We start from the raw sequence: 20,487 nt of genomic DNA on the forward strand, positions 1-20,487 counted from the left end.
TGTATCCAAGACTATTCCAATTAATTTTTAATAAAAAAAATATAAAATATAAATAGATTGTTACAAAGATGTTATAATAGGTATTCACTATTAAAAAATAAATTAAATAAGTGAGAACATTGTGTATTCAACTTTTAATAAAATAAATTGTTATTAAAATTTAGTATTTCGATAGATATTAACTATTTAAAAATGGATGTGTATTTAAAAAGATTTCAGCCAGTTGTTACAACAACAAATTCGGAAATTGACTTTTAATATAATCGTGAAAAATGGAATTTGGAAATAGATATTGTTGGTACAAATTTGTTGAAATACTTTTATATACACATATATTCAACATCTATCATTAAATATCAAATAATTATCGTCTTCATGGGTAATTGGTAAAAAAGATTAAAAATTTATAATATATTTGTTCATAATATTTCGTTGATGCCAACTAAATTTATAAGCAACTAGAAAGTTACAAAATATTTTAATAAAGAAAAACATCATGAATATCAAAATATTAATCAATTATACATATATATGTTATATATTCCTCAAATATTATACCTTTTATTTAGAGCAATATAAATATATATGTATATAAAAATTTTAATAATTATTTCTTTCTATATATATATTTATATTGTACTAAATGAAATGTAAACATATATCTTTCAAATAAATAAATATCAAATATTTATAAAAATAAAAGCATATACCTAGTAAATAATATGAGAAACAATATTAATATAAATTTCAATACTTTGAGCATACCCTTTGTAGCTCATATTACTGGGTATGGTCAAAAAAAAGCAATAGCCTCTGGGAGTGGGTGACACGATAGACGCCCCCGAAGGCAATGCGTCGCTATGTATGTTGTCTGGAGCTGGATGAGCAAAGCTCAATGGGGGAAGCGCTTAATGGCAGCTGACTTTTTGGTGTATACTCACAGAATGTCCAGCGGCAATTTGACAGAACAATCGCGCAGTGTTGCTGTTGTTGCTGACGTTGTTGACGACGATGCCGCATGATGATGTTGCTGCTGCTGCGACGTGTGCTGCTGTTGCCTCTGATGATATTGCTGTGGATGATAGTTTGTATGTGGATGATGTTGATGCTGCAGCAGATGCTGGTATTCATGTGCTTGCTGTCGCCCATCCTGATGATGATGATGCTGCAACTGCTGCTGATGTTGTTGCTGCTGTTGCTGATGTTGCTGTTGCAATGGTTGCTGCTCGTTGCTTCTGCTGCCACTACCACTGCCACTGCTGCTGCTACTGCTGCTGCTGCTGCCGCTTGCCGCACGTCTCTTGGCGGCAGTCATCAGAATAACAGCCAACAGACGTTCAATGGAGCCCAAAAAATTATTACCGCTGGCAACGTTAGTTGGAGGCAGCAACTAATTGGCCACTGCTGGCCGTCACGTTCTCGCCCAGCCTCCAACACTGACTCCGCCTCCTCCTCCCACCGCCCTTTGTCGGTCTTTGTCGGGGTCGTCGCTCGCTGCTCGATTTGTGTTAAAAACCCGTGCTCGAATGAAAGGCTTGCTGCAGTTTGCAGCTGCCGCTGCAGCTGATTTATGGCAACTTGCTCACACAGAGAAAGAGAGAGAATCTTCCGCTTTAGTCGTCGCTTTTGTGCGCTTAATTAAATTCCAGAGCAGCTGCTGCTGCTGCTGCACTTTTACAGTCGTTGTTGTTGTTGTTGTTGTTATTGTTGTTGCAGTGCACTTTGCTGGCACGCTCGCTTTGCACGCTTTGAGGCAAACACACACTTAAAGTTGGCAAACTCTCGTCCACACTTCAATTCGCATATTCAATTGGTCAGCTCGAGCAGAAGGGCAAAATCATCATTTCCGCTCCGCACCGAAAATGTAAAGGAAGCTCGTCATCATCATCGCCATCATAGTCATCATCATCATCATTAGCTGGTGCTGTGTAATTCGATTTGTTTGTTGGGCCATAAAAAAGGTCGCTTTATACCAAGTGTCGTTACATTCTGACGCATCCAACACAATCGGCAGCACTAAAACCAACAGCTGCTGCTTCCCGATGTTGTTGTTTGTTTGTTTGTACTTCCGTATTTTCAATGTGTCAATGGCAGCTACAAAATAATCGAAAATAGAACAAAAATTAAAATTATAATAAGTCTGCATACATCTGCATAGAAATAAATTAAATACATAATAATGTTATGTGGAACTCATTTAAGGGTTTCAAGCGTTTCATTCAAAATCGATTAATGCAGTCTTAAATTTTTCACCGCACATTTAGGTTGTCCAAAATGAGCTCATCATTTCTTTCTCGCCACGGATTACTGGACATACCAGGTTAATTTCCTTAAAGTAACATAAAGTCGAACTTGAATCTAATGTGTGGAAACATTTATAACAGATCCAGCTTTGAGTCGTTATCCTCTTCTCAATTCGCATTGGAGTACCACCATAATTCTTGTGTCATATCTAATAATTGTGTTGAAACTTGGACGAAAGTTTATGGAACATCGAAATCCCTACAATCTAAAGAAAATCCTGATCGTCTACAACAGCATTCAAGTGATATATAATGCCATTTTATTTGGCTATGTAAGTAGCTGAACATTGTTTCGTACATAGTTAAAAATAATATTTAACTTCCACGCTTGCAGGCTGCATATTACATACTTATCAATTCGCCATACGACAGACGTTGCTTGGTATCTCTTCCATATGATCATCCCGAGAAGCAAGCCGAACGTTTTCTTACTTATGCGTATTATATAAACAAGTTATTGGATCTCTGTGACACAATCTTTTTTATTCTCCGCAAGAGTTACAAACAAATTACCACACTGCACGTTTATCATCATGTGATGATGCCCTTCTTCGTTTATTGGACCATACGATTGCACGGATTTGGTGGACAGTATGCGGTGATGGGACTCTTAAACACTTTTGTGCATATGGTCATGTACTTTTACTATCTCATCTCAGCCATGAATCCGGGCATTAAGAGCAGCCTGTGGTGGAAGAAGTATATTACGAAACTGCAGATGGTGCAGTTTATTCTTTTGCTTTTGCAATCGCTTTATATACTATTGTTTTATCCTGCCTGCAAAGTTCCACTCGTCATGCAATACTTGCAGCTTGTCGTGGCGACTACGATGATTCTGATGTTCAGTAACTTTTATTACCATTGTTATATGAAGCCAAAACCTCAGAAGGTTGTGAAGCAGGAGTAACATCAAACGCATGTGCTTATTATAATTTTAGAGTCAACTTTTTTTAAGCACTCATTTTTGTTATATAAATCATTTTGATCAACTTGAACCAACATGCAAAGTAAATACAAATATTCTTTTGACACTTCAACAAAACTGGATTTCTTTTCTTTTTTTTGTGTATTATAGTCTGCATTCATAAGGGGTATTATCGTTAAGATATACCAAATACAAATACCGAAACTTAAAACAAAAACAAAAATGCATTACTTATATATAAATACAATGGAAATACTTTGAAATCCCTTGGGCTGCTCTAAACCAGACTCTTTAAATCGAAAAATTCTGTAGAATGAACCCTAATTTTAATTATAATGCTAATCAAGTGCAACAAGTTTCGCCTTTGATCAAAATAAAGTCAAATTTCGGCAAATATTTGAATCTAAACTAATATCACATGCGACTTCAGAGAAATTCTCATTTACTTAAAATACAGCTTTTTATTAGCATACATGAATACATTGTGAACGCTTCCTCATTATTAGCTTTCGATAATCATAAATTAATTCACAATCCGCAGTTTGTATTCAATTCGACACTAAGACGAAAAACTGACCTAGACCTACATAAGTAAAACAAAATATATCAATATATATATATATATATATATATATATATATATATATATACTATATATACTATTTCAACAATAAAATATTCACCATATATTTTGTATTCGGGATTAGAATTCGTTTAAAGACTTTAGAGCAGTTTCCCTTATTTATTTTAATTTATTTGAGAAATGAATAAAGTGCCACTCTTTTATATGGTAAAAATAATTTTTATTAGTAGACATTAAAAGACTTGGGTGTTGAAACTTTAAAAAAAAAATATATGTATATAAATAATAGCATCAGGGAATCTCATTTCTGCTTGACGCAAATTCAAGTTATTAAAAAAACAATTAAGTTAACTAATCGAGAGAGTTCGATCCGCTGCCCATTTTGAGAGAATATAAAACAAACACGAGTGTAAAAACATACATAAAACTCATTAAAGAAATGTTAATTTGCGTCAAACAAATGTCATATAAAAACAATAAATATAAAGCCGAGAAAGTCGAATGTGCTCAACTAGTGATACCCACTAATTTTATCGAGGAAACAATTATAAATATTGAAACTGAAACTGTCATTTAAAGTAATAAAAACTAATTGCGAAAATTCGCAAACATTTTATTGTGTTTTTGCTTTACGGTAAAGTGCCGAATAAATGTCATTCATACACCTTATTTGGCCTGAGTTTTGAACAGAACTATTACGTTGAATCATCATCATCATTTGTTTGTGATCCCCAAAAGCAAAAATGAATGTATAATCAAGATATTCAACTCAGCTAAAGCGAGCTTTATTTAAGCTACGGTGATTTCTGTGCATTCAGTCGAATTTAGTGCGCTAAGCAAATCAGTCTCAACTTTTTAATAATGAACTCAACAGAGGATTGGTTTTTTCAAATTCCACCCACAGGTAAAGAGCGAATAAAAAATTGAAAGCATTTCTTAAAATGTAACTTCCTAACTACTCTTATAGATCCTAAAACAAGGCATTTACCACTTCTTGGATCGCATTGGCCCATCACCACAATTCTTGCACTGTATTTGATATTTGTTCTCAAACTTGGACCAAAGTTTATGGAGAATCGCAAGCCATACAATCTTAAATATGTCTTGAGTGCCTACAACATCTTTCAAGTGATCTACAATTCGATTCTCTTTGGTTGTGTATGTATATTGTAATTCAATATTTATACGATTGTATACTAAAGTATTTATCCATTACAGAGTATTTACTACCTATTTATTAGTCCAAGATACAACATACGCTGCATGACGAGTCTTGCATTCGATCATCCAGACAAAAATATTGAACGCGGTCTTTGCTATGCATACTTCATTAACAAATTAATTGATCTTTTGGACACAGTTTTCTTCGTTCTTCGAAAGAGCTACAAACAAATTACTTTACTCCATGTCTACCATCATGTGCTGATGACATACCCTATTTATTGGGGCATGCAATTTTACGGATTTGGTGGACAATATTCAACATTGGGATATTTAAACACTGGTGTTCATGCTGTGATGTACTTTTATTATTTCATCTCAGCAAGGAATCCCGAACTAAAGGGCAGTATTTGGTGGAAGAAGTATATTACGAAACTGCAGCTTTTGCAGTTTATTCTACTGTTTATTCAACCGATTTATGTTCTCTCCTACAGTCCTGGTTGCAAAGTTCCATTTTTCCTGCATATGCTGCAGTTAGTAGTATCAGCTTCAATGATTGCACTGTTTGGTAAATTTTATTACCTTGCATATGTGAGAGCTAGACCACAAAAGTCATTGAAGCAAGAGTAAACAGAAATATTGTGAAGAAAACCAGTATTAAACTCCACATCCAGTTTTAAAATACTGTCCAATAAATTATGTATATAAATATAATACGCGTTTTATGCTAATTTGAATTTAATATGTTTTATTTCTATTTTCTAATGTGTAAAAAAGATTTTAGTCTGAATTTTAGATAAATTTGTACAAGTCAAAGGCAATATTTAAATTTATTTCATTTCATTTTGTTAGTCTAACAACGAAGTTATTTAAAACTGCAAAAGCCAATTTATTTTTAAGCCATAATTATAGTACTTTTTTAAAACTTCAAAATCGAAACAAGTAATAGTAAAATAAAACACTTTAATGAAGAATGAAATATGAAACCTTAGCAAACAACAACTTGAATGAAACACAACAGGTTCTTCAGATGGGGAAGACATTAAATAAATGTTTTTATCGACTTTTAGTGTGGCTCACACAAATTCTTTTTGTTCCAACCAATGCTGAGAAAGCCCACTAACGTCTAGTTTAGTAATCTGACGCAAAATGTTTTAGAGCGTTTTGGTAAATGCAAAAGCATTTCTAAGAAATATACGATGTATATCGACATACGAAGTACAGCTTTTGGTTTATTTTAATATTTTACTGTACAATTTAATTTAACGGTAATATCGCACTGTTTTGCTATTATTAAAATATGTAAAAAAGTATCAAAATCCCTCGTCTTAGTTTCTGACTTGTTTGTATTGGTTTCTTTTAGTTTCAATTAGTATGACCTGAACATCGATACATTTTAGGCATCGCTAATATCACAATTGCTTAGTATTCATTAATCATGAAATATTCAGAATAAATTAGCAACATATTATCAGCCAACGCAAGCTTTATTTAAGCACAACATTAATTCTAAGTTTTCAGTCACTTTTAGTACGCTATACAAATCAGTCTCAATATCGCAAAATGAACACGACAGTGGAATTGTTCTTTGGATTACCTCCACCAGGTAAATCGTAAAACAAAGTTAAAAAATTTCCTAACATCTAATTCGTAAACTACTCCTTTAGATCCTGAGACGAAAAATTTTCCTCTTCTTGGTTCGCATTGGCCCCTCACTACAATTATCGCGGTGTATTTGATATTTGTCTTGAAGCTTGGACCAAAATTTATGGAGAATCGCAAGCCATACAATCTTACGTATGTCTTAAACTTCTATAACATCTTTCAAGTGATATATAATTCGATTGTCTTTGGTTTGGTGAGTAAATATTAATCGATTTCTTATCAACAAAAGCTAAATTGATTATCATTAACAGGCTTTTTATTACCTTATAATTAATCCAGTATATGACTGGAGCTGCATGATACGTCTTTCGCTCGACCATCCTAAAAAGAATGTGGAACGTTGGATAGGTTACGCATACTTTATTAATAAGATAATAGATCTATTGGATACCGTTTTCTTCGTTCTTCGGAAGAGCTACAAGCAAATTACCTTACTGCATGTCTATCATCATGTGCTAATGACTTCTCCCGTATATTGGACTATCCAGTTTTATGGATTTGGTGGACAATATACAACACTGGGTTTTTTGAACACCGGCGTTCATGCTGTTATGTACTTCTATTATTTCATATCAGCAAGGTATCCGGAACTAAAGGGCAGTTTTTGGTGGAAGAAGTATATTACAAAACTACAGCTTTTGCAATTCATTCTTCTGTTTATACAACCTTTCTATGTGCTACTCTCCAATCCTGGTTGTAAAGTCCCACTCTTCCTACATATCTTTCAATTGATTGTGTCTACTTCTATGGTGACAATGTTTAGTAGATTTTATTACTTGGCCTATGTGAAACCAAAACCACAAAAATTATTGAAGCAAGAGTAGTTATGAAAAACCGCATTCCAAATATAATGTCATTAACGTTTACAAACTTTTTAATTAATTAACTTCGTCAAATATATATATATATATATATATATGGTATATATATATACCAATCGCTTTATTTTGTAGATTGTAGATTTGTATGTATACAAAATAAAGCGATTGGTTTATGTGAGTATTTGTTCGAAATATAATCTTTTGGTATATTTTTACGATAATACCCGACTATTTAGCTGTTTTATCGAAGCGTGAGACGTGTATCTTAAAGTCGAGCTACACAACTGTAGCTTTCTTATTGTAATGTTAACACAATTACATTTAATTAAATATTTAAGTCCAAACAGATATATTTCAAATAAATTTCGTTACTTTTTAAACTTCGCGAATGGTTTTCTGCAAAGGCTAAAATAGCAAAAAAAAAATTTGACACTGGCACAAACATAAAAGTTCACATTTCTTGCACTTTTATTTAAATAGTAAATGCATATTTTTCTTAAAATATATTAATATACATATATTTTTTCAGCGTCTTTTAATCTGGGTCACACAATTTACTACTGATCAACGTTAGTTTCTTCAATGTCATTGATCCAACTACAGATGGTATGATGAGTCCGCCCACTAGCGTCTAGTATGGTAATCTGGAGCAAACCGATTTAGAGCGTTTTGGAACATGTCTACAGAAGAAGATACAAAAGCTTTACTCCGTAGCATTTCAATGACCTGCAGACCGGATCAGAGATGGCATTTAACAGGCCAAAACAAGTGAATAATTATCCGAATTAGCATTAAAATTATGTATATGTATGTAGTTTGTGTAGACGGCAGTCAGGAAAAAAAAATAAATTATTTTTAATTTTCTATTTTTAATATTTTTATTTTTTAATATAACCAAAAATTATAACAAATTTTTGGCTAAAATGTACCACTTGACTTTTGATTCCAAGCGTCTCGTCACAATTGGACTTTGCTTTTTTGCTTTTTTATTTGTGAGTATTTTCAAACAAGCACAAACTATTCAACAGCCAAAAATAGCTAGACGACATCGCAATATTATAGAGGATTCAAGACCTTACTCAATGTATTTTACACACGTCAGAAACAGATTCTATTAAATACAAACACACATTAAGCTTTTTGAACACAACAGATTTCAATTTTGTATAACTGAAAGCTTGCTATTTTTGCGGGCAAAACTTGTTTTGCGCAGCTGTTAAAACATATGATAAGCTTGATAGATCAAAGCAGTGCGAATTTCGTAATCAAAGCAAAATAAAAAATACCAACAATAGTTTATTTTCAATTTATCGAATAATCAAAAACATTTGACGGAATTTTGAATTTCAAAATATAAATATATAAATATAATCTTAAAAAGCAATAAGCACAAGGAATTTGAATAAATTTTGGGCACAGAAAAATTTTGGGATGTTGATGGTGATCTGATAGGGCCAATGACGATCCTATAATATATACCAAATTATAAATTATTGCAAAAACCAGTAAGAAAACTGCACTGGAGTTTTTTCGACTGTGAGAAACCCCATATACATAAAAGCAAAGTAGTACCGCAAAAATACAAAAATATTGTATTTAGAAGGTAATATTTGTTATATCAATAAAGTCCTATATTAGAAATTATAGGTCAAAATATACCAAATAGTTAGCCAAAACAGGTAAGACCCGTATCTCTTATCTTGGTGTTCATACGGACATATAGACAGACGGACTCGGCTATATCATCTTGACTGTTGACGCTGATCAAGAATATATATACTTTATAGGGTTGGAGATGCCTCCTTCGGCCTATTACATACATTTTATTCAGGCACATAGTTTTAATACCCTTCTACCGAGCGGGTGTAATTATTTTTTAATAATTTCTTTTATTTGCAATTAGCATGAACTGAACTTGTTCATCGAGCTCTTATTTGATGATTATGTACAGCCCTGATTCTAATTATTTGAATGGTCGCCAATATAATCTTCATTAAATTTATTTCCCAAATTACTCCTTTAGATCCTATGACGAAGCATTTTCTTCTTCTTGGTTCGCATTGGCCCATCACCACAATTATTGCGCTGTGTTTGATATTTGTTCTCAAACTTGAACCAAAGTTTATAGAGAATCGCAAGCCATACAATCTTAAATATGTCTTGAGTGGGTACATCATTTTTCAAGTGATCTACAATTCGATTCTCTTTGGTTGTGTAATCCAATTATTTATTATAATCCATACCCCCCTTCCGCCCCCGCAAATCAAAAAAAATCGAATAACAAGCGTAATTTCAGCTAGAGTCGCGAATTTTGATATGTACAATAATTCCTGCGATCATATAAAAATTGTCGAAGTTATTAAAAGAATACTTTTGTGTGGGCGAAAACACCTACATATTTACTGGGGGTGTTAGTTGCTTTGTCCGGCAATCTGGTATATTTTCTACTTTATAGTATATCTTGAATACATTCAAGACCACATATATACCATTTAAAATATTTTTTTTAGTATTTTGAGGTATATTATTATGGTATATTTTGTCTCACAGTCGAGCCCACTCGACTGTAGCTTTCTTACTTCCTTTGTAATATACATATATATATTATTAAGTTCATGGCAAAAGTACAACTGTTTGTACGACTGTTTTCGCAAAAGCTTCCGTATTTGCATATGTAGATTATGCATATCCCAGCAATTTATGTTCCGATGCATTGTGCTTAAACTATACTAAATTTGTTAGGCAAATGCAAGGTGCATTTAAGCACTAACTCATTTTTAAGTTTGCAGTTACTTTTAGTACGCTATACAAATCGGTCTTAATTTCGGAAAATGAGCACGACAGTGGAATTGTTTTTTGGATTACCTCCTCCAGGTAAATCGTAAAACAAAGTTACAAAATTTCTTAACATCTAATTCGCAAACTACTCCTTTAGATTGTGAGGTAGTTGTCTAAATTAAAGTTGCAAAAAAAAAAAATAAACATCTGATTGTCACAAATCAAAGCATCAGCTGATGCGCCAAAGCCTTAATTAAGTTGGCAACTCCACTTAGCATAGTTCAACTGTTGAGTTTATCGAACGGGTAGTAAGTATCGCCTTGATCCACACAGAGATGCTTTGAGTACTCACTAAGGGCAGCCATCTTCACTTATGCACTTTTTTTTCACTGAGAGCATTATTACATCAGACCAAAAATTTGCAAAGAAAAATTGCAAAAATAAATTTAAAATAATACTGCAACCAAGAAAGGAAAGCCAACAATTTTGGCATCCAAGGTTTTCTTTTGTCGCCAACTTGGATTGGCCGGCTCTAATAGAGAATTTAGAATTGCTAAATTTTCTCTTTGCCACTGATTGGTAAGTAGTGTCCATCTGATTAGACCTTGCAGTAAAAATGCTATTTTATGCAGCTTATTGGCCATACCTCTGGCAATTGCACCCGCTAGACCCTCCTTAGAGTGGAATAGGTGTTGCACATTGCGATCCTCGTCTCCCCCCCCTTTTGTTGAACAAGTGCAACTAGTGAAGCGCACGCGGATATTCACCCTAACCTGCAAGCCTAAGGGAGTTTTGGGTGAAGGCGGCGAACCTCGCTGCAAACAACCGGCTAGAGTGGGAATAAGGCGATAATCTTGCGGCAGCGAATCTTCGCTGCAGATTATCAAACGGTATTCGATAGCGGCTAAGCGAAGGCGATACTAGAGACGTTCAAAGGAGCGTAGATCTTCCGGCGAGAGATCTACGGCTCCACACAAAACCCGCCAGCACCATCTGCATTGGATTGTTTTCGATCGTAAAATGCACTAAAAGTGCCAACATGGTTTGAATACTTGAAAAATTAAATTGAATTTGTAAATAGTACTTGTCAGATCAACTAACTCATTTTTCGACTTTTCACACAGCCAACATGGGTACATAGGGATTGATAGCCTGATAACCATAACCTTTTATCATCTTTAACAGCTATCATCATCAATCATATATGCTACGACGGATTCATCGGTTATCAGGCCTGCTAACTTCGATGGAAAGTGCGTAAGTACGGCATAGCCGTGACTGTATTTATAGTTGATTGGGGTTGTGATTGTGAGGCTTTCAATTCCGTGTGTTCCGTGTTGGTATATTTTTCGTATTATTAAGTCATGAAGACAAATATTTAAACAAAACAGATTAACGTAACGATAAATAATAGCTCGATAAATCAAGCACTATTGTTAATTAGAGATAATTTTTATAAACAAAATGAAGTATGTGTATTAAAATACTGAATATTATGGAGAAGAAAACAATGAGGCGTTAAACTTTTAATTTTGATTGGGCACTAGATGTGCGAGCGTTTGAGATAATGCGAAATGAGTACTGTCCCTCTCCCCTGGTATTACACTCTGTCTACACTTTAATTTATGATGACTTACTACCCAGTCGAAGCCAAAGACCCACCCCAGCCCTGAACTGAGCCGGCAAGTTAGCTAGACAGAGTAGGCTTAGATGAGTAGAACCTCGTGGTGTTCGTCACATAATTAAATGGCGCCCAACTCGTGAGGCCTATGGAAAATGTGCCCCAAAATAAACATTTCCTCATCAAACTATTCATTCTTTTTATTGAAAACATAGATGTATGAATTTTCTGCCTTCTGGATTGGCTGTTTACTGATGAGAACGTCGGAAGCAGACCAGGCGAAAAGAACATACATAGCGGATTCATTAATTGATAGTGTTATCAATGAATTAAACCTGTTAAATGCAATTTTCTGGCCAATAATGTGATTAAGGAAATTTTTGTAGAATTGGATGAATTTCGATTCTCTACCGAATCATTGTTAGGCCCAGTACACAATATTGTGTTGTGGTATTGAAATCGAGAATTGTTCAGTATTGGTTAATATCGATCTGTTCCTCTTTCAATCACAAACACTCATCAAATACGTTACTAATCAAAGTAGATTCAGACTCTCAGTACACACTTCGCATTGTCTTAAAATCGCATTGAAGGGTAAGTCCCAAACTTAAAAACTTAAAACTTGAACACTATATTATCGCATATCGTAAACCTATTTTTGTCAATTACCTTGTCAATATCGAATACCGTACTAGTTCACATTCATACTTAAATTCATTATGCCGGTTACTCGCAGCCACGAAAACCTCGCATCAGCTAGTTCATTAATTCTTTGCAAAATTTGCAATGATTTAAAATCGTCTGAATTTGAGTTAGTAAAAACCCCTTGTAGTCATAACTTTCACTCCGAATGTATATCCAATTGGCTCAATACTAGCGAAACTTGTCCAACTTGCAAAAGCCGTGCAGGATAGGAGATATTTTTGGCTCAGAACAATCTGAAGGGTTAAGCATGCTTCATACAGTTGCAGCACCCCAATTTCACGCGATGCCTCGAGCCGCTGGCACTAAACCGCGAGATCGACCAAAACAAGAGCTAATCAGAGAGAGAATCTCATGAGAAATGCCGCACAATCTCCTTCTTGGCAACATAGGGCAAGCTTAGAACAAAATGTACCTACTTCCAGGCAGCATCAAAATGCTGCGCGAGAAAGTCGCTTACCCCGAGCATCAACAGGAAGTACAACCACACCCGTTCCAGCTGTGTCTGAACAACGAGTTCAAGGACTTATCACTTCTTCACTCGATAACTTTCGAGCGGAACTAGTCGCTACTATCGCTGATCAGGTTGAATTTGCCTTTAGAAACTTAAATATTGCCGCCCAACCGCCAATAGTTCGTTCCGAGGAACCGCAATTGGAATGGGATAACGAAATTCCAGATCAGAATAACGAAGGATTGGGGCAATCAGGAAATATATCTGGTAGTCTCGATCGGCCTGACCGAATTTCTAGTACCATTGTTAATTGGCATCTTAAGTTCAGTGGTACACCAACTGATATACCAATCGACGACTTTATATATCGAATAAATTGCTTGACCTCTCGTTGTTTGAGCGGAAACTTTGATACGTTGTATCAGTTTGCTCACTTACTATTCTCAGGTCCAGCGTTAACCTTCTATTGGAGATTTCATCGTAGCTCTCATCATAGGAATTGGTATAATCTTTGTTCTCGTTTATGCGAAAGATACCAAAATCAAAGAACCGATGAAGACATAAAAGATAGCTTACGGCGCAGGAAACAAAAGTTTAATGAACCTTTCGATGAATATTTGGATGCTATGTTGAACATAGCAGATACGCTTAATTCTCGTCTATCCGATACCGAATTGGTCTCTTATGTTAAACAGAATTTGAAACCAGATCTTCGACATGAACTGTTACATGTTCCAATTTCAAATTTAGCTATCCTTCGTAGAGAATGTCACAAACATGAAGAATTCTACTCCCAACTGCCTAAACATCAAAATCGATCGAATAACCCCAACCGAGTTATTCATGAGATTGCTTTAGAAAAAGACCTGGAGTTAGGCTCTGAAGATGAAAACTCAGAATCAGCAGATGTAAATGCTATGAAGTATTCTGATAATTTCAAATGCTGGAATTGCGATGAAATTGGTCATCGTTACCAGGATTGCCTGAAATCACGTCGCATATTTTGTTATGGATGTGGAAAACTTGACACATATAAACCAAACTGTACAAAATGTAAAACCAAACAGGAAAACTCGCAGAAGGGTATTCGCTTACCACCAAAAGCGGATATCCGCAATTAAAAATAGAACCAAATTCTCTAGAGTATTCTCAACCACCTGCTATATCGAATAACTTACCTGACTTACAAATTCATCGACATTTTATACCTTATCATTTGCGATTAAGAAAAATACACACATCTCCAAAATCGCGTGCTGCTCATCGTATGCATACATTTTGGTCGAAAAAGCGTGTACTAAATTCTTATAGGATATCAGCTATCGTAAATAAAGACAACGATATACGACCCTTTACTTACCTCAACATTCTCGATCAGCGTTGTTTGGCCTTGCTCGATAGCGGAGCAAATAAAAGCGTGATCGGAGGAAACTTAGCAAAGTACATTCTTGAAAATAATATTAACTATCTTAAATCCAAAGGATTTGTTAAAACTGCTGATGGACAACCTCAAAAGGTCGCTGGTACCATTAATCTTCCAATCGAATATAATTCGACAAAGCAATCGTTTGAGTTCCTAATTGTTAGCGCCATCACGCAAGATGTTATTTGCGGAATTGACTTTTGGAATAAATTTGGAATTTCTGTTAGTTATGTTAATGCAGTAACTGAATCTGAAATTGAAAATGAAACGATACCCAAATTGTCTCTTACAGTAATGCAAAACGCAGATTACAAGCAGTTGTTGATTTTTTCCGTCATGCGAAAGGGACGGCTTAGGAAAAACAACACTTCTTGAACATTCTATAGACACAGGAGATAGTACTCCCATTAAACAAAGATACTATCCCATATCTCCAGCTAAAGAAAAGCGACTTTGTGCCGAGATTGACCGCATGTTACGTTTAGGAGTAATAGAAGAAGCTTCGAACTCTGCATGGTCCTCGCCTGTGGTTTTGATTGTTAAACCTGGCAAAGATCGTCTATGTCTTGATTCTCGAAAGCTAAATGCAGTGACGAAGAAGGACGCATATCCCATGCCTAGCTTAGAAGGTCTTCTAAGTCGATTGCCATCTGTTAAGTGCATTTCCAAAATCGATTTAAAAGATGCCTTTTGGCAAATTTCTCTAGACAAAGAAGCGCGACCAAAACTGCTTTTACAGTACCAAATAGACCCTTGTATCAGTTTACTCGGATGCCATTTGGCTTGTGTAACTCACCTCATACAATGTGTCGTCTTATGGATCAAGTAATTCCCTATGACATGAAGGAACACGTATTCGTATACCTAGATGATCTATTGGTCATGTCCTCTAACTTTGAAGACCACTTACTGCATCTGACCGAAGTGGCAAATAGATTACGAAAAGCGGGATTAACAATAAATGTTGCCAAAAGTCAGTTTGGAATACGAGAAGTAGATTACTTAGGCCATGTAGTAGGAGAAGGCACACTTCGAGTAAATCCAATGAAAGTGCAAGCCGTTTCCGAATTTCCGGTGCCACAGTCCAGACGCCAACTGAGACGATTCCTGGGCATGACTGGTTGGTACCAGCGTTTTATTCCCCAGTACTCAACGGTCATCTTTGAACTAACAGAGCTGCTAAAAGGAAAGAAATTTGAATGGAATGAAGAGGCCCAACATGCGTTCGAAGCAATAAAACATAGACTATGTTCTGCTCCGTTTTTGCGTCATCCCAACTATGAGTTGCCATTCATAGTGCAATGTGACGCTTCAACATATGGCATCGGCGCCGTATTAGCTCAACTTGATGCAGAAGGCAACGAACTACCCATTGCATATATGTCGAAAAAGTTGAACAAAGCACAACGAAATTATTCTACAACGGAATTAGAATGCTTGGCAGTTGTATTAGCCATTAAGCGATTCCGTATGTATATAGAAGGCCAATCATTCAAAGTTATAACCGATCATGCAAGTCTGAAATGGTTGATGAATCAAACAGACCTTCATGGCAGACTTGCTCGGTGGGCGTTAAAGCTACAAGGAATGGATTTTCAGATCGAACATCGAAAGGGCAGTCAAAATGTAGTCGCTGACACTCTTTCCAGAGCATTCGAAGAAAATGTAGATGTTGTTGAGCTCGAAATACTACCAGAGATAGATTTAAACTCGGATGCATTTCTCGAAAGTGATTATGTCGAGTTAAAAGAGAAGATGAGCAAATCCAATCTTCCGGATTTCAAAATCATAGACGGATATTTATATTACAGAGCAGTATTGCCTTCCGACGTCAGCGAAGATATTGGCGATGGCTGGAAACTGTACGTCCCTACATCTCTCAGAAATTCGGTGATAGTTTCAGCTCATTGTACCCCAACGTCAGCACATTGCGGCACAGCGAAGTGTCTAGAACGCATTCGTAGGCATTTTTATTGGCCACGAATGGTAGTGGAAGTGCGAGACTTTATTAGCAAATGCGAAATATGTCAAACCTCAAAATACCCGACACAAAATCTAAAGCCGCCAATGGGTATTCAAACAATTAGTGAGCGAGTATTTCAAAGACTCTACATAGATTTCATAGGTCCGTTTCCACGCTCAAAACTTGGTAATATTGGAATTTTTATCATCCTGGATCATCTTTCAAAATTCACATTTCTTATACCAGTTAAGAAATTTTCGACTTTAATAATCATTGATCACTTGCGCAACACTGTATTTAACTGTTTTGGCACACCAGAGTTCATAATCAGCGACAACGGCACTCAGTTTAAAAGCCGAGAATTCGCTGCATTTTTGTCTTCGTATGGTATCAAACACATGTTCACTGGAGCATATTCCCTCAAAGTAATGCAGCTGAAAGAGTCAATAGATCCATTAATGCGGCGTTAAGATCATTTATTCGATCAGACCAGCGAGAATGGGATATATATGTTAGCAGTATCAATTGTGCTCTACGCAATAACATACATCAATCGATAGGCGCGTCACCGTACTATGTTGTATTTGGACAACATATGATGACGCATGGTAAAGACTACACAGTACTTAAAAATTTGAATCTCTTAAGTGAAGGAACTGCTCGACTCGATCGTGCTGACAAATTTTCTAAAATCCGTGCTGATATTCACAAATATCTGAAAAAGGCATATGAAAAGAATCAGAGATCGTATAACTTTCGTACTAAACAACGAACCTTTGAAGTTGGCCAGACAGTAATTAAGCGTAACTGGGCACTGAGCAATATGGCAAACAATTTCAACGCTAAGCTTGCACCAGTCGGCCTTAAGGCACGAGTAAAACGAAAAATTGGACAGGCCTTATACCTATTAGAAAATTTAGAGGGCAAGGAAATTGGTCAATTTCATGCTAAAGACTTGTGGGAATTCAAAGAGTAACTACCTTCTTTCAGATTTTACGTCTTCGATTGAACTCTCGATTAAAATCTGCTGTTGTGAGGTAGTTGTCTAAATTAAAGTTGCAAAAAAATAAACATCTGATTGTCACAAATCAAAGCATCAGCTGATGCGCCAAAGCCTTAATTAAGTTGGCAACTCCACTTAGCATAGTTCAACTGTTGAGTTTATCGAACGGGTAGTAAGTATCGCCTTGATCCACACAGAGATGCTTTGAGTACTCACTAAGGGCAGCCATCTTCACTTATGCACTTTTTTCACTGAGAGCATTATTACATCAGACCAAAAATTTGCAAAGAAAAATTGCAAAAATAAATTTAAAATAATACTGCAACCAAGAAAGGAAAGCCAACAATTTTGGCATCCAAGGTTTTCTTTTGTCGCCAACTTGATTGGCCGGCTCTAATAGAGAATTTAGAATTGCTAAATTTTCTCTTTGCCACTGATTGGTAAGTAGTGTCCATCTGATTAGACCTTGCAGTAAAATGCTATTTTATGCAGCTTATTGGCCATACCTCTGGCAATTGCACCCGCTAGACCCTCCTTAGAGTGGAATAGGTGTTGCACATTGCGATCCTCGTCTCCCCTTTGTTGAACAAGTGCAACTAGTGAAGCGCACGCGGATATTCACCCTAACCTGCAAGCCTAAGGGAGTTTTGGGTGAAGGCGGCGAACCTCGCTGCAAACAACCGGCTAGAGTGGGAATAAGGCGATAATCTTGCGGCAGCGAATCTTCGCTGCAGATTATCAAACGGTATTCGATAGCGGCTAAGCGAAGGCGATACTAGAGACGTTCAAAGGAGCGTAGATCTTCCGGCGAGAGATCTACGGCTCCACACAAAACCCGCCAGCACCATCTGCATTGGATTGTTTTCGATCGTAAAATGCACTAAAAGTGCCAACATGGTTTGAATACTTGAAAAATTAAATTGAATTTGTAAATAGTACTTGTCAGATCAACTAACTCATTTTTTCGACTTTTCACACAGCCAACATGGGTACATAGGGATTGATAGCCTGATAACCATAACCTTTATCATCTTTAACAGCTATCATCATCAATCATATATGCTACGACGGATTCATCGGTTATCAGGCCTGCTAACTTCGATGGAAAGTGCGTAAGTACGGCATAGCCGTGACTGTATTTATAGTTGATTGGGGTTGTGATTGTGAGGCTTTCAATTCCGTGTGTTCCGTGTTGGTATATTTTTCGTATTATTAAGTCATGAAGACAAATATTTAAACAAAACAGATTAACGTAACGATAAATAATAGCTCGATAAATCAAGCACTATTGTTAATTAGAGATAATTTTTATAAACAAAATGAAGTATGTGTATTAAAATACTGAATATTATGGAGAAGAAAACAATGAGGCGTTAAACTTTTAATTTTGATTGGGCACTAGATGTGCGAGCGTTTGAGATAATGCGAAATGAGTACTGTCCCTCTCCCCTGGTATTACACTCTGTCTACACTTTAATTTATGATGACTTACTACCCAGTCGAAGCCAAAGACCCACCCCAGCCCTGAACTGAGCCGGCAAGTTAGCTAGACAGAGTAGGCTTAGATGAGTAGAACCTCGTGGTGTTCGTCACAAGATCCTGAGACGAAAAATTTTCCTTTTCTTGGTTCGCATTGGCCCCTCACTACAATTATCGCGGTGTATTTAATATTTGTCTTGAAACTTGGACCAAAGTTTATGGAGAATCGCAAGCCATACAATCTTACGTATGTATTAAACTTCTATAACATCTTTCAAGTGATATATAATTCGATTGTCTTCGGCTTGGTAAGTAAATATTAATCGATTTCTTATCAACAAAAGCTAAATTGATTATTATTAACAGGCTATATATTACATGATAATTAATCCAGTATATGACTGGAGCTGCATGATGAATCTTTCGCTCGACCATCCTGAAAAGAATATGGAACGCTGGATAACTTACGCATTCTTTATTAATAAGATAATAGAATTATTGGATACCGTTTTCTTCGTTCTTCGGAAAAGCTACAAGCAAATTACCTTACTGCATGTCTATCATCATGTGCTTATGACTTCTCCGGTATATTGGACTATCCATTTTTATGGTTTTGGTGGACAATATGCAACGATGGGATTTTTGAACAGCGGCGTTCATGCTGTTATGTATTTCTATTATTTCATCTCAGCAAGGTATCCCGGACTAAAGGGCAGTTTGTGGTGGAAGAAGTATATTACCAAACTACAGCTTTTGCAATTCATTCTTCTGTTGATACAACCTCTCTATGTGCTACTCTCCAATCCTGGTTGTAAATTCCCACTATTTTTACATATCTTGCAATTGATTGTGTGTACTTCTATGGTGACAATGTTTAGTAGATTTTATTACTTTGCCTATGTGAAACGAAGTCCACAAAAATCATTGAAGCGAAAGTAAACAAAAGACGGATATCAAAAAAATCGAACAACAAGCGTAATATTTAAGCTAGAGTTACGAATTTTGATATATACAATAACAACTATAGTACTAGTTATGATTCCCGAAAATTTGGTTGCGATCAGCTAAAAATTGTCGAAGTTATTAAAGAAATACTTTTGTATGGCCTACTTAATAGGATTCTTAGTTGCTTTGGCTGACAATCTGGTATATTGTGCCGTCTATGGTATATTTTGAATGCGGTACTATATCGATATACCACATATACCATTTGGTATATTTTTAGTATTTTTGCAGTATATTTGGTATATTTTGAGAATAATACCGCAAAATATATTCCTTTTATTCAAAATGGGTAGCGGGTATCTGACAGTCGAGTACACTCGACTGTAGCTTTCTTACTTGTTATGTAATTGATTTCCCAAAGTGAATGTTAACTTAAATAATTTGCTTCTACTATATTAAGCCATAGTTATGTGTTATGCGATAAAGCTTTTATTGAGTACATAAAATAGTTTCTATTTAGCAAGTCAATTAAATCAAACAAAAGTACATAATTTCTTAGACCCGTGTACAAGCTTCTCTACTTTTCTAAGTATATGCATATATACCACAAAGCCATGTGTAATATGGTGTAAGTATCGTGTCGTTGCATTCTGCTTAAATT

General features: G+C 35.7%; 4 protein-coding genes across 6 annotated transcripts in view; 3 read left to right on the forward strand and 1 right to left on the reverse strand.

The window, feature by feature from the left end:
• LOC132793642 (heparan sulfate glucosamine 3-O-sulfotransferase 3B1) overlaps nucleotides 1-20,487 on the reverse strand; it is a 66,837-nt gene that overhangs the window by 8,657 nt on the left and 37,693 nt on the right. Inside the window, exon 2 of the mRNA XM_060803649.1 lies at nucleotides 942-2,094. Coding sequence (XP_060659632.1) covers nucleotides 942-1,315 — 374 coding nt within the window. The 5' untranslated portion in view covers nucleotides 1,316-2,094. The remainder of the gene's footprint in view (nucleotides 1-941; nucleotides 2,095-20,487) is intronic.
• Nucleotides 2,234-3,332, forward strand: LOC132792039 (elongation of very long chain fatty acids protein F-like). Its single transcript, XM_060801241.1, has 3 exons — nucleotides 2,234-2,320; nucleotides 2,385-2,575; nucleotides 2,638-3,332. The coding sequence occupies exons 1-3, from the start codon at nucleotides 2,275-2,277 to the stop codon at nucleotides 3,208-3,210; spliced, it is 810 nt and encodes a 269-aa protein (XP_060657224.1). The 5' UTR covers nucleotides 2,234-2,274; the 3' UTR covers nucleotides 3,211-3,332.
• LOC132791345 (elongation of very long chain fatty acids protein F-like) lies at nucleotides 4,624-5,717 on the forward strand. Its single transcript, XM_060800218.1, has 3 exons — nucleotides 4,624-4,715; nucleotides 4,779-4,969; nucleotides 5,030-5,717. Exons 1-3 carry the CDS (start codon nucleotides 4,673-4,675, stop codon nucleotides 5,600-5,602), a joined length of 807 nt encoding a protein of 268 aa, XP_060656201.1. The 5' UTR covers nucleotides 4,624-4,672; the 3' UTR covers nucleotides 5,603-5,717.
• LOC132793646 (elongation of very long chain fatty acids protein F-like) lies at nucleotides 6,499-20,057 on the forward strand. Of its 3 annotated transcripts, none has more exons than XM_060803654.1 (3): nucleotides 6,499-6,578; nucleotides 6,640-6,830; nucleotides 6,889-7,469. In XM_060803654.1, exons 1-3 carry the CDS (start codon nucleotides 6,536-6,538, stop codon nucleotides 7,459-7,461), a joined length of 807 nt encoding a protein of 268 aa, XP_060659637.1. In that variant the 5' UTR covers nucleotides 6,499-6,535; the 3' UTR covers nucleotides 7,462-7,469. The 3 variants fall into 3 exon arrangements, with proteins under 3 accessions (XP_060659637.1, XP_060659640.1, XP_060659639.1); XM_060803657.1 differs by lacking the exons at nucleotides 6,640-6,830; nucleotides 6,889-7,469 and adding exons at nucleotides 18,999-19,189; nucleotides 19,248-20,057 and having other exon boundaries at nucleotides 6,533-6,578; XM_060803656.1 differs by lacking the exons at nucleotides 6,499-6,578; nucleotides 6,640-6,830; nucleotides 6,889-7,469 and adding exons at nucleotides 10,259-10,332; nucleotides 18,999-19,189; nucleotides 19,248-20,057.

The sequence above is a fragment of the Drosophila nasuta genome, chromosome 3 (assembly GCF_023558535.2).
Source record: "Drosophila nasuta strain 15112-1781.00 chromosome 3, ASM2355853v1, whole genome shotgun sequence".
NCBI lineage: Eukaryota > Metazoa > Arthropoda > Insecta > Diptera > Drosophilidae > Drosophila > Drosophila nasuta.

Coding starts and splice junctions, on each gene's coding strand:
- LOC132792039 (XM_060801241.1), top strand. CDS start 2,275: ATGAGCTCATCATTTCTTTCTCGCCACGGATTACTGGACATACCAG. Junction 2,321..2,384: donor CGGATTACTGGACATACCAG/GTTAATTTCCTT, acceptor CATTTATAACAG/ATCCAGCTTTGAGTCGTTAT. Junction 2,576..2,637: donor ATGCCATTTTATTTGGCTAT/GTAAGTAGCTGA, acceptor CCACGCTTGCAG/GCTGCATATTACATACTTAT.
- LOC132791345 (XM_060800218.1), top strand. CDS start 4,673: ATGAACTCAACAGAGGATTGGTTTTTTCAAATTCCACCCACAG. Junction 4,716..4,778: donor TTTTCAAATTCCACCCACAG/GTAAAGAGCGAA, acceptor CTACTCTTATAG/ATCCTAAAACAAGGCATTTA. Junction 4,970..5,029: donor ATTCGATTCTCTTTGGTTGT/GTATGTATATTG, acceptor TATCCATTACAG/AGTATTTACTACCTATTTAT.
- LOC132793646 (XM_060803654.1), top strand. CDS start 6,536: ATGAACACGACAGTGGAATTGTTCTTTGGATTACCTCCACCAG. Junction 6,579..6,639: donor CTTTGGATTACCTCCACCAG/GTAAATCGTAAA, acceptor CTACTCCTTTAG/ATCCTGAGACGAAAAATTTT. Junction 6,831..6,888: donor ATTCGATTGTCTTTGGTTTG/GTGAGTAAATAT, acceptor TATCATTAACAG/GCTTTTTATTACCTTATAAT.